Source organism: Talpa europaea (assembly GCF_964194135.1).
Source record: "Talpa europaea genome assembly, chromosome: 9".
In the NCBI taxonomy this organism is placed as follows: Eukaryota; Metazoa; Chordata; class Mammalia; order Eulipotyphla; family Talpidae; genus Talpa; species Talpa europaea.
Genome location: NC_140076.1, coordinates 59,433,667 through 59,446,718, shown reverse-complemented (window position 1 = coordinate 59,446,718; position 13,052 = coordinate 59,433,667). Strand labels below are relative to the sequence as shown.

General features: G+C 35.5%; 1 protein-coding gene across 7 annotated transcripts in view; it reads right to left on the bottom strand.

The window, feature by feature from the left end:
• The window catches only part of DOCK7 (dedicator of cytokinesis 7), a gene marked incomplete at both ends in the record, with an annotated part of 152,880 nt that overhangs the window by 17,379 nt on the left and 122,449 nt on the right, over positions 1–13,052 (bottom strand). For all 7 annotated transcript variants that reach the window (XM_084242692.1, XM_084242693.1, XM_084242694.1 and 4 more), the window contains 4 exons: positions 2,982–3,125; positions 4,459–4,651; positions 6,435–6,535; positions 7,111–7,269. In XM_084242692.1, coding sequence (XP_084098818.1) covers positions 2,982–3,125; positions 4,459–4,651; positions 6,435–6,535; positions 7,111–7,269 — 597 coding nt within the window. The remainder of the gene's footprint in view (positions 1–2,981; positions 3,126–4,458; positions 4,652–6,434; positions 6,536–7,110; positions 7,270–13,052) is intronic.

Here is a 13,052-nt window from a genome sequence, read left to right as displayed (position 1 = left end):
GATATTCTGGTTCTATCTAGCCAGCAATTACTTCAGTAAGGTCAACGTATACATGCATACTTTCAAGTACCTATAAAATTCTAAGCAAACAAATTATTACACTGGTCACAGAAAAACACAATTCTCATATCATCAGATAACATGAAGCCTCTTAGAAAACTAAAATTATTTACTTTTCCAAATTGGCACATTTGAATATTGGACATCTCCTATAGAAAAATCACTGGTCTTTAACAAAACATGAGAAGTTCTGAGCTACCACATTTTATTCCACTAGTAGGGGCTCATTGTTCAATGGTTAGCTAAGGGATGCTCTCGTTATAATCAATGTGAGAGACAAAATGTGTATTGCTATTCCATTCTCTTGTCCTTAATGATGAATTAGTGGCTGTAGTGAGGGAAGACAGAGATGCTTTCCAACAGCCATAGAGTTCTCATTGCCTCACAAATCAACCACATTTTTTTTTAAAGATTTATTTATTTATTTATACAAGCACTGGGTACAGTCAGAAGTGCAGGAGGCTGAGAGAATTCACCAGAGCCAGAGCGGGAGCAGAACAGGCAGACCAACAAAATACACTGCTGAGGGGAGCAGCAGGCACAGCAGGAGAGGTCTGCGTGCCATGTTGGACCCTCGCCAGTGGCCGGGGATAGAACTAGCGCTGCAGAGGCTGCGGGCAGCCTCAAAGCCCAGTGCTCAACCACTGCACCACCAAGGGAGGCCCTCAGACACATACTTTTCCAAGGAAATAAAATCTTGTATTTCCTACTCAGTTCACAGGTTTTAAAAAGTAATTAAAAAATAATAAAATTAATAACTATAGGGGCCTCCCTGGTGGCACAGCAGGTTGAGCTCAGTACTGTGCAGCTGTCCGAGGCCTCTGCAGCCCGGGTTCTATCCCTGGCTGGCCAGGGAGATTCCCACATGGCGTGGCAGACCTCTCCTGTCTCTCCAGCTGCTCCCTTCAGCAGTGCTTTCAGTTTATCTGCTTGTTCTGCTCCCCACTAGGTCTCTGATGAATCCTCTCACCCTCCTGCTCCTCTTGCCTATACCCCAGCTGTTGTATAAATAATAATAATAAAAAAAAACTATATATAGTTACAAAAAATTCTACTGAATTTACTGTGAATTACTAAAATTATACCTACACGCAAAAACAGTGTGTATTTATTAAATACTACATTATTAATAAAAAGTCTTTATTCTTTGCTAGATAAGAACACTTAAATTGGGGCCTTCCTGGTGGTGCAAGGGGTTAAGCACCACACTATGAAGTAGTCCACAGCCTCTGCAGCACGAGTTTGATCCCTGGCCAGCCAGGTAGCTACCCACATGGTGCAGCAGACCTCTCATATCTCACCCGCTGCTCCCCACAGCAGTGTACTTCCATCAATCTGCCTGTTCTGTTCCCCACTGTCTCTGGTGAATGCTCTCACCCCCTGCACATCTGGCCTTTTCCCCAGTTCTTATATGCATAAATTAATAAATCTTAAAAAAAAAAAAAGTACACTTAAATTGAAACTCAGGAGCAGGGATCTAGAGAAGAAAGAGGGAGTCAGGGTCCTCAGGGACAAAAAAAAATTTTTTTTTTAATTTTCAGAGACAAAAATTTTAAAATAGACCAACAACTAACCATTCTTAGAATAATTATATTTAAATTAGCTGGTTTTAAGGGCTAGTTACAATGATGATGATATGGCAAACACACTAGTTCTTACCTGGAATCAAGTACTGTGATAAGTGCTTATTGTACATATATTATCTCATTTAATCCTGATAACAATCTTATGAGGTAGGCACTAATATTAGATGCATTTAATGCATAAGAAAAATAAGATACTGTTATATACTGAAGTGCTACAACTATTAAGGCAACAGAGCCAGGATTTGAATTCTAGATGGATGTTTTTTAAATTAGGCCCTTAACCAATATATTAGAGGTGAGGGATAAAGCCAGAAGAAGAAATAACCAATTCCCAACAGTAGTACAATAGAGAAGGGGATGGCACTGCATACTTCCTTAAGCTTCTCTTTTATCCTAACATGAACCTCACTATCTCCTAAACCTTCATGCTGGAAACTAAACACTTAGCAGAAAAGTCAGAGAAAATAAGTGACCTTATCACTATGGGCAAGAAAGTTAACAGGGATTCAGTTAGTTAACTTTTCCTTTTTTCCAATAAATATCCCATCTTAGATCTACCTGATTGCTTCAAATTTTTACATATAGGCAGGGGGAACAAGGATTGGGGTGACAGCATGGTAGGGTAGGTCTAGGATCTAGGGTGACAGCATGGTAGGGCAGGTCAGGCAAGGGATCTGGGATGTTAATATATTAATGTAAGTCTATGTACTTTACTTTGTACATGAGATTCGAGATCAGAGTTCACAGTAATCTCTCTTGACTGATAACCCATAAAAAAACCTTCATTTTAAGATTTCCATCCTGATAAGTAAGTTCCAAGCCTCTACCACCAATCATTTAATAGGGTTCACCCTACAACTAACAGGATAAAGGTCACAACTTTTCCTAATCACCAGGGTAATGTACAAACAATCAAAAGGAAATTCTCCCTTTCATCTAGTAGATACGCTCTATTTCTAGACACATGCTAGTCCACCAGAGGCTTTTTGTTTCGTTTTGTTCTGTTTACCAGTTTTAAGACTAGAAAATGCTTGCTGGCAAAAATTTCAGGAACCAAAAAAAAAAAAAAAATTGGTTACAGATTAAGTATTGGTTTATAAACATGCAAATGAAAAACACCGAAGGAAGTGACATATTAAGATAAAAAGCACTAAACAATGAATTTTGTTGCATTCTAGATGAATCTTGAAATGATCTGTTCCTAGATAATTAAGATAACTTGAAAGAAACTAATATGAAGGAAAAAGGGTAACAGGCAGAGAGAGTAAATACACAAGCCACTCATAATTCATCATTCAGAGGTACATGGAAAAAGAATAAATAAGAGTCATCTACCATAGAGAAAGAAGCAGCTGCTTGTTCCAGTAATCCCACAAGTCCTGATTCAGTAAAGTACTTTCCAGAGCAGATACCTTCTTCATCTGGAGATACCACATCATCTGAGACTGCAGATTCTTCTAAAACATTAGAGGAAATGTTCTAAGAGAAAGAAAATGGGAAAAATCTGAGATGGAATTAATTTCTTGGGATGAAAAATGTATATGAAGAAGAACTGAAGATGGAAAATAACTGCAGCTTAGGGTAAAAAAAGGTTAGTTGATCTAGAGCTATCAGACAAATCAAAAACTTTCTGCATTTTGAAGATGACAATGAAATGGCATACCATTCCTATATAAATTTTCCATTAATAAAGAGTGTGAGGAAGAAACTTAAGAAAAATCATGTGTTAAGGAAAACACTGATATGACATACAACATCTGAGGGTAGTTAAACGGTCTTTATTTTTAATTTAATTAATCTTGTCAAAACTTCCTATAGAGGAAATTAAGTACAAAAATGGCACACAATAAGTTAATGAAAACACTCAGGTATAATAATAGCCCTCTTACCCAATAAGATTGGGATCAGCCATTATTTCTAATAAAAAATGATACTTACATACTTACCTTAAATGGTTTAATTTAACCTAAACATTTACAGTAGATATATACTCACTTGTTAATATATTAAAGTACTTACTTTATTTTGTATATGAGATTCTAGATCAGAGTGCACAGTAATTTCTCTTGACTGACAACCCATAAACCAGCCTTCATTTTAAGATTTCCAGTTTTGATTTTCTTTGAGTAAAAACTTGAACTTAAAAGACTGTCAAATTATTGTAGGCTTTTAGGAGGTCCTTCCCCAATCTTTTCTATTAGTCTGGTCCAAAATTAATTCAATGGTAATCATTCTGGAAACTCACTCTTTTCAAGTCTTTGTGAAACATTCAACTTATTATTCATAGAAATACCATCTTTTTGCATTCAGATTGTATAGTACATAATATTTAAATTTTGTAATTTCCCAAACCTGACATTAACAGGTTTTGAGGAAAAACAAAACCTATCTATTTTTGGTAAGCAAAAACTTCTATTAGTGGATCAGAGAAATATAACCCAGTTAGAGCATAAACTTCCATCTCTTCTTTACCAGGAATGAAGAATACTGATTTATCTGGTGCGTTATATAAAAACCAATTAAAATTCTGATTTTTACTATTTTGAGTGATGCTATGTGAAGCCTATTGCAGTATAAACAAAAACAATAAATACACATGGCATTAATTCAGACGTAAGAAAATGTGGAAAGAGAATTAACAAGAAGCACTCTTTTAAAATGCATTAATGACAGTGACAGTGAAATGTTAATTCACTTTTTGGAGAATCACCTTTATGGTTTCCTTACAAACTAAATGAATCTAAACACCATTGAGAAAAGGTAAAACCAAAAGAAAATACCTTGGTTTAATGTAAATATGGTATATTCCTACCTGAAATGTTACACATCCTACAGGAAGGTATTTCCGATCCTCCAGCATGCTCAAATATTCAGCAACAAGTGCTGCTGAATGGACTAGGCACTGCGCGGCCTCAGCATGATTACTACGTTCAGAATGTTTGCCAGCCATATTCTGCAACCAGGTCAATCGCAAATCTGGAGAGGTCTGGTAACCCTTGGCAATTCTAATTAGAACAGAAATTCTTTTCAATTAGCATTTGCTCCCCAACCTGGAAGGGAGTTTAGATTGCTTGTTTGGTATATACCTAGCAACTTTTCAGTTATGAACACAATCTATTTTTTTTTAATTAAAATTTTTTATTAACATTGGTTTACACTGTTGTTTATACTTTTAAAGTGCTGCTGCCTTCAGGTGTTGGTGTCATAGTGAACAAGCCACCAAAGCACCCATAGTTCATCATCATAGTACACTGTAAACAGAGTTGAGTTTTTGAGTGGTATGAAAGTGTCCTTGAACATGCTTAGAGAAAAAACTGGGTTAACAGAATGGGGAAAACAGTATTGTTTGTTTGGTCAGGAGCAGGGGGGTATTAAAAAATGACATGCTATATTAAAAACTGGTCACTGAAGAAACAATCAAAAAGAGAAAAACTATGGGATTTTATATGTTCATTATGGAAATATGAAAAAGCTTTATATTCAAAGGAAAAAAGATACATAAAACATAGTTTCATTGCATCATCTTTATCTCAAGGAGAATACTTGTTTTTTCTGTGCCCTTAAAGAACTTCAAAATTGTGAAAAGAGAGGGTCATATGGAAAAGGAAAAAAAATTCAAATTTTACTTAAACTTTTCAAGATATGAAAGAAATTACAGATTTCACAAAACATACCCCTAGACATATTAACCTATAGGCATAACCACATTTAAAAGCAAGAAAATTAATGTTATGGAAAAAAATTAATACACCATTTTTCTTCCTAAAACAGTGCCATACAGGACCTCCCTGATGGCACAAGGGGTTAATCAGCACTAAGTTATCAGTAGCTACTGTAGCATGAGTTCGATCCCCGGCCAGGGAGCTAACCCACATGGTGCAGCAGACCTTTCCTGTTTCTCCTGCTGCCCCCCTCAGCAGTGTATCTCAGTCAATCCACCTGTTCTGCTCCCCATCCTGTCTATGGTGAATCCTCTCACCCCCTATACCTCTGGCCTACACCCCAGCTCTTATGTGCATAAATAAATCTTAAAAAAAAAAAAAGAGTGCCATACAATTAAAATATGGGGAATACTACTCAGAGATCAAAAAAGATAAACTCATGCCATTTGCAAAAACATGGATGGAGCTGGAAGGGATTATGCCAAGCAAAATAAATCAAAAGGAAAAAAATAAGTATCAGATAGCCTCACTTGTAAGTGGAACATGGGGATACCGAACAAAGGGTTAGGAAAGAGACAAAACTTGCAGGCAAACCATTGATCTGAAGCATACAGCAAGGGAATGGGGACTAAGAGGGGTCAAAATAGGGAATGGAAGAGCACAAGGGACTATGGTGATGGTTCACAGGTACCACAGTGGTAGGAGACTCATGGGGACTACACCAGAGGGGAGAAATCAAATATTGTACAAAAATGAGCAATGATGCAAGAAAATAAAAATAAATAAATAAATAAATAAATAAATAAATAAATAAATAAATAAATACCTAAATAAAGGTTCTTGGGCCTTCCTAAGATTAGAGCCCAGGACACCAAGGTATTAAATATGTGTTATTTTTTAAATCTTGTTTTTGATAAGCAATACTGAACAATTACAAATAGGTCTAAAAAGAAGTGATATAGGACATCTGAAAAAGCAGTTTGGTAAAGTGTATTTTGACTTTTCAATCTACAATTAGAAAATTACTTAAGTAATATTTGAATGTTTAGTTTTCTATTCAATGTTTTCTGTGTCTTACTAGTTTAAGAACATTATATAAGATATATGTGAATCAAACAAACGCTACCTGTACATTAGATCGATTAACATTTCAGGATCCTCCTGGTGTTCCTTCATTTTAACAGTATCAGAAAGGATCATGTGGAGATTGAAAACCAAATCTTGGACCTGCAACAGAGAATTATAAGAAAAACATTCTTTGTCATTCATTTACACTCACTAAATTAGTTTAGAAGAGATTTCAGTTAAGCAGCTAAAGATTTCAAGACAAATAATTCAACAATGACATAGTTCTAAAGAAAGTGGCTATGGTGGGGTATAGTGAGGAATGGAATAACATTTACACAAATTCCTCAGCAGACTGTTTTATTAATTCTCTCACCTGGAAACAAACAGAAATAAAACATAGGGATTCAGGGAATACAAGAAAAGGACATAAAAGGAAATTCTCCCCAATACTTCTGATTTTCTTAAAAAGGTAGTTTATAAGAAACATTAGTTTTTAAAGGCAAATTTGTGTTTCAGTAATAAGTGGGAATAATGATTCATCATAAGGTTTTTTGCTTATAATGCCTAAGTTTACTATTCTATTTGTTATATCAAGATACTAACCCTTTCATAAGGAGAAGTGACTTACTGAAACAAAGAGTTGACCTTATCCATAGCATATGTTATGTAGATGGAAAAGTAAAGGCCCCTCCAGTAAAATCCAAAGTTTCAATTAATAAGAGAGGATTTCTCACCTGATCAGGAAATGTTGTTTCCCTCAATTCCAAATCTTCTTCAGCATATGTCAATATAGTCTTTAGAGAACGTCTTAAGAATTCTTCATTAAAATTCTGAGACGTGCCAACCAAGGAAGATAGTGACATCGTTACCTGCATTTTAACCCTGGCAAAATTCTGTAATAAAGATATTATCAGGTCAACTTTTAATATAAGAAAATTTAAAGAAAAAAGTGTATTTTCTAAGCGAAAGGGATAGTGAAAAAAATACCATCTAAACAAAATACTTTTTAAAAAGTAATGACGGGCCCTCCCTGGTGGCACAGGGGTTACGTCTCAGCACTATCACACTATCATCACTGTGCCCTCAGTGTGATCCCTGGCCAGGTTGCTAAGCCACATTTGGCGTAGCAGACCTCTTCTGTCTCACCTACTGTTTCCCTTAGTACTATATTTCAGTAAATCTGCCTGTTCTGCTCCTCATTCTGTCCCCGGTGAATCATCTAACCTCCTGCACCTCTGGTCTACATCCCAGTTCTTATATGCATAAATAAATAAAGATTAAATCTTACAAACAAAAAGTAATGAAATACATATATTGAATTATTTTTAATAGGACATAAAACTTAGAATTTTGCTGTAAATATGCTATAAAAGAGGGTTTTTAAAAAAGTTATCTCAGGGGGCCTCCCCAATGGCGCAGCAGTTGAGCGCTGGGTTGCGAAGCTGCCCACAGCCTCTGCAGTGCTGGTTCGATCCCCGACTGCTTCCCGGCCACCAGAGGAGGGTCCCACATGGTGCGCAGACCTCTCCTGCCGTACGCTGGGTCCCCTCAGCAGTGTACTTCTGTCCTTCTGCCTGCTCTGCTCCCCGCTCTGGCTCTGGTGAATTCTCTTACCCTCCCATGCTTCTGACTGTACCCAGTGCTTGTATTTAAAAAAAAAAAAGTATTCTCAGGGTTGAACTAAAAATTGTGCCTAGAATGTCATATTTATCTACCACGAGGTGTGTACATTATAATAACATTTTTACAGAATTATTTAAGTGGCAGATGTAGTCTTTGAACTCTAGCCTGGTTTACTATGTCCATTACTATGATGAGAGTACTTAACACACATTACTCACACATCAAATTAAGGTTCTTCCTGTTTTATTATAAATTCAACTCTGTTCCATCATTTCCCCCATGAAACATCTCTTCGGAGGTTATCAATTAACATAGTTAAATGGCAAATCCAAGATAGTTTTTTGGTCAATATTCTACTTAACATCTCTGTATATTGAAATGAATTGATTACTTTATCCTGAAGAATGCCCAGATTTATCTTCAGTGCTACCACTTATTCTGCTTTTCTTATTCATTATATACTCCTTTGGTGTCTCCTTTATTCCTGGTTGCTCTGTTTAAACAGCAGTGTTCCCAACAATGTTGGGAAACTTTTCACTTGTCATACTCTAAACAGCCTCATCTGTTTATTTACCTTCATTAGTCTACATGTCTACACATTCAGCTCATATTTTTCTCTAGAGCTCAAGGTTGTAATATTTTCCTAGTTGGCTCCATCTAGTTATCTCACAGGTATTTCTATTTTTGAAAGATTTATTTTTATTTATTTATACATATAAGATCTAGGGTATAGGCCAGAGGTGTGGGGAAAGAGGGTGGTGAGAGGATTCAGAATGGGTTAGCTCCCTGGCTAGAGATCGAACTCATGCCACAGTGGCTGCTTCACAGTGCTGAAACTTAATTAACTCTTTCACCACCATAGAGGCCCTCACAGGTATTTCTAAATATCTTCTCTTCTACTGATTAAATGGTACTACTATTCTTATAGCCATCCAAGCCAAAAATCTAGTAACCCCATAGTCATTCACCCTCAGTATTCATACCATAATTCAATCCACACTACCCCCCAATTTGTTTCAAACTTCTTTCATCATTCTCACCATTCATTACTTTTGTTTACACTCTTGCTGTTTATTACTCGGATTACAGCAATAATTTCTAGTCAATCCTCCTGTCTTTTTTCTTATCCCCCAAGTCTGTCTTTCATACAGCATCAGCAAAGTTTCTGTAAAATGCAAATATGAGCATATCACTCCTCTCAAAGTAGTTCAACAACTACTCTAAATTTTGAGGATAATGTGTCAAACTATATGGTGAGAACTGAGAGTACAGTGATAAAGAAAACAATTATATGACCAAGTATCATAAGAACTGAATCTGGACCTTTACAATTACAATTTTATTTCTTCCTACTCTCTTCCAGCTATCTCTTCTAAACAACAAGAGGAGCTAAAAAGTAACATTATGTTTCCTTTTCTCATTTCCATTCCTTTCTAATTATGCATGTGCCATATTCATGACATATAAAGCTCTATCTACTTATATATAAAAGCTCTATCTACCTCTATCCATTTGATTAGGCAACCCTTCATCCACAGTTCATGGATCTCCTCCATCCCTGAAGCATAAGCTATTTTTCTCTGTGCCTACCTCAGTATATGAACAACGCTTAATGTTCAGTATCAGTTACTGTTATGGCTCACTTAATATTAAAATCACCACAAAACCGTTCAAAGTACTACTATTTTTAGATGAGTATTAGTTATTCATATTCTTTCCTAATTGATGCTAAGCCACTTGTAAAAAGAACTGCCCTTCTATCTATGTTTGCCCATTGTCTACTACAGTTTCTAAAACACAATTCAATATTTTATTCCAATATCTGCTGAATACATAAACTATATATATTAGTGACAGTTTAAAATTACCTATTCCCTTTCAGAGGTAATTCCCGATGCTAAGATGATAAATTATGTATTTTTATCCTATTATATCAAGCTTCCCTAAAAGAAAACATTAAGAAAACCCAAGTATAGTCTAATTTTATAGTTTATTTCGAAAACTAATCATGATGAATGAAGTAACTGGATTCCTCTGTTCTGGTTTAAGAAAGAGCTCTTGCCTTCCCATAAAAATAGGACAGGGGCCTCCCTGGTGGTACAGGGGTTAAAGACAGCACTATAAAGCTATCACCAGCCACTGCAGCACGAGTTTGATCCCCGGCCGAACACAGAGCAACCCACATCACACAGCAGACCTCTCCCATCTCACCCGCTGCTTCCCTTAGCAGTGCTTTTGCTCCATCTGCCTGTTCTGCTCCCCACTCTGTCTCTGGTGAATCTTCTCACCCTCCCACACCTCCGGCCTGAACCCCAGCTCTTGTATGAATAAAATAAATCTTTAAAAAAAAAAACAAAAACAATTTAAATGAAATATTTTGCTTTAAATTATAAAATATTGTTCTTCCCTAGTGGCGCAGGGGGTTAAAGTCTCAGCACTATCAAGCTATTGCCAGCTACTGTGGCCTGAGTTCAATCCCTGGCCAGGGAGCTACCCACATGGCGTAGCAGAGCTCTCCTGTGTTGCCTGCTGCTCCCCTCAGCAGTGTACTTCAGTAGATCTACCTGTATTGCTCCCCATTCTGTCTCTAGTGAGTCATCTCACTACAACTCCTGCACCTCTGGCCTGTAACCCAGTTCTTCTATGTAAAAATAATAAAATCTTAAAAAAAATTATAAAAAATATTTATAAAGTCATTAATCTTAGAAATGAATCTAGTCAGAAATAAAAGAACTCAGAGAAAGATAGCAAGAATCTATCTGAAAATGATTTCATAAAATAGGTGCTTATATGTGAGCTGGAGATACTTGAAAAAGAAATAGAAAAAAAATGGAACTGGTAGAGAGGAGAAAGGAGAGATATCATGAGAGCACATATGGTATATAAGAAAAATAAATGAGAAAAGCAAGCAAAGTAAATGATTTTAAAAGTGGTAAAAAGGGAAAGAGCAAATGACAGGTCAAAAACAAAAATTTTACAAACACATGTATAATTGATACCTAGCTGAAAAATCCCAAATCCTATAATAAAACAAATATGTATTTCTTATTATTAATGATGTACCAGTATTTTACATTTTATATCTTTATTTGCTTTGTCACAATAGAGGTCTTTTCCCTTTAGGTATGGTCACCATAGTTTTCGCAACACCAAAGCACCCATGGTCCACTGTGCTCCCCACCCCCATTTTCTCTCATTCCCCCCAAATATTTAGTTTTATACTCAAGAAAAGTTTCTGAAATAAATTTAAAGCACACATCATGTGCCAGAGGAAATAAACAAAAATCAATACTAAGATCTCTAAAGAGAAACTTAATTTTAAATATAAAGAAATAATTCCTTGAGTTGCTGGGAGGGAAAAGTTATTTAAAAGGGAGGAAAATATCAGAATTTCTTGAGGTATTTAAATAATAACATTTAATGCCAGAAGAAAATGGTAGTTGAGTTCCTTTTTTTCCTTTTAAACGTTCTTTATCTGGTTTTACTGATCTTCCTCACATTTTTTATTATATAAAGTCTGAAGTAAAAATTTCACAACTACCCATGTTCTATAAGTATAGACAATTTTGAACAATCAAGAACTTGGGAAGCAGTTCCAAGAATATTTTTGAGTAAATAAGTATAGGATAATAGTTAGCAAAATAAAGATGATTAAAGCAAAAATAAATAGATAAAACCAAAAAAATGGGTGGTGAGAAATATTTCATTTTAAAACTAAGACTGATACTGTTACAATTAAGGAAAACCTGAGAGAGGTTTATTTGGCAACACAAATATAAATAATAATATACTTTACTGAAAACATGAGGAATGAAAAAGAATGAAGCATGACAAAATAATATAACAAAACTCCAGGATCTATCTCATTAATAACAAGTATTAAGAGGTTTAATTCAACTAGGAGATTGCATTACAAGCAAAATTCAGATTTATTGTATATGAGAGGCATACAAATAAAATAAAGTGGTTCAGAAAGTGCAAATAAAAAGGACAGACCAAAGTTAAATAAAGCAACCTCAAATTAAAAAGAAAGAAGAGGTATTTTAATACCATACAAGGTAGAATTCAAGCCTAAAAACTGTAAGTTTTAAATGAAACCAATTCAGGTCTTTTTCCATTCTAAAGAGGAATAATTCAAAATAAGCTGTAGTTATTATATCATGATCCAGATTATCTATATACCAAATACTTATGAATATCAATTCACCAAGTAAAAGCTAAAGGAGAAACAGCCAAAACATAGGTTTTAAATTACCTCTAGTACACCAAGGAGACAAAATACAAACAAGGATCTAGAAATAAAGAATTATGTAGCTAATAAGGTGTATTTGTTTAATTCAATACTCTGAATATAAAGAATACTGCTTCTTTTAAATGCTTGTGAAAGATTTATAAAAATAATATATATTTGAGCACACAAACACACACACATCATAGTACACAAAACAAGAAATAGTGTCTAAGTTGTATGGTCACACTGCAACAAACCTAAAAATTAATGTCAAACGTTAAAAGAAAAAGGACTGTTAACTCTTTGAATTTAGAAAAATGCAAGCTGAAATTACAAAGTATCTACACAAAACTAGGATACTGAAAATACCATATATATTAACCAATGAGACACCAAAAGGATAACTCAAAAGAAAATTCTGGGCCTTGGGCCTCCCCGGAGGCACAGCGGTTTAGCGCTGGGCTGCGATGCTGCCCGCAGCCTGTGCAGCGCTGGTTCAATCTCCGGCCACCGGCAAGGGTCCCACATGGCGCGCAGATCTCTTCTGCCGCCGGCTGCTCCCCTCAGCAGTGTGTTTCGTTGGTCTGCCTATTCTGTTCCCCGCTCTGGCTCTGGTGAATTCTCTCACCCTCCCACACTTCTGACTATACCCAGTGCTTGTGTAAATAAATAAATAAATAAATAAATAAATAAATAAATAAATCTTTAAAAAATGAAAAGAAAATTCTGGGCCTTAAATACTTACATGAGTAAAAATACAACACTTGAATATATTATCAAATAAAAATCTTAATGAAAACAAGGAATTCTCCATATTATGTA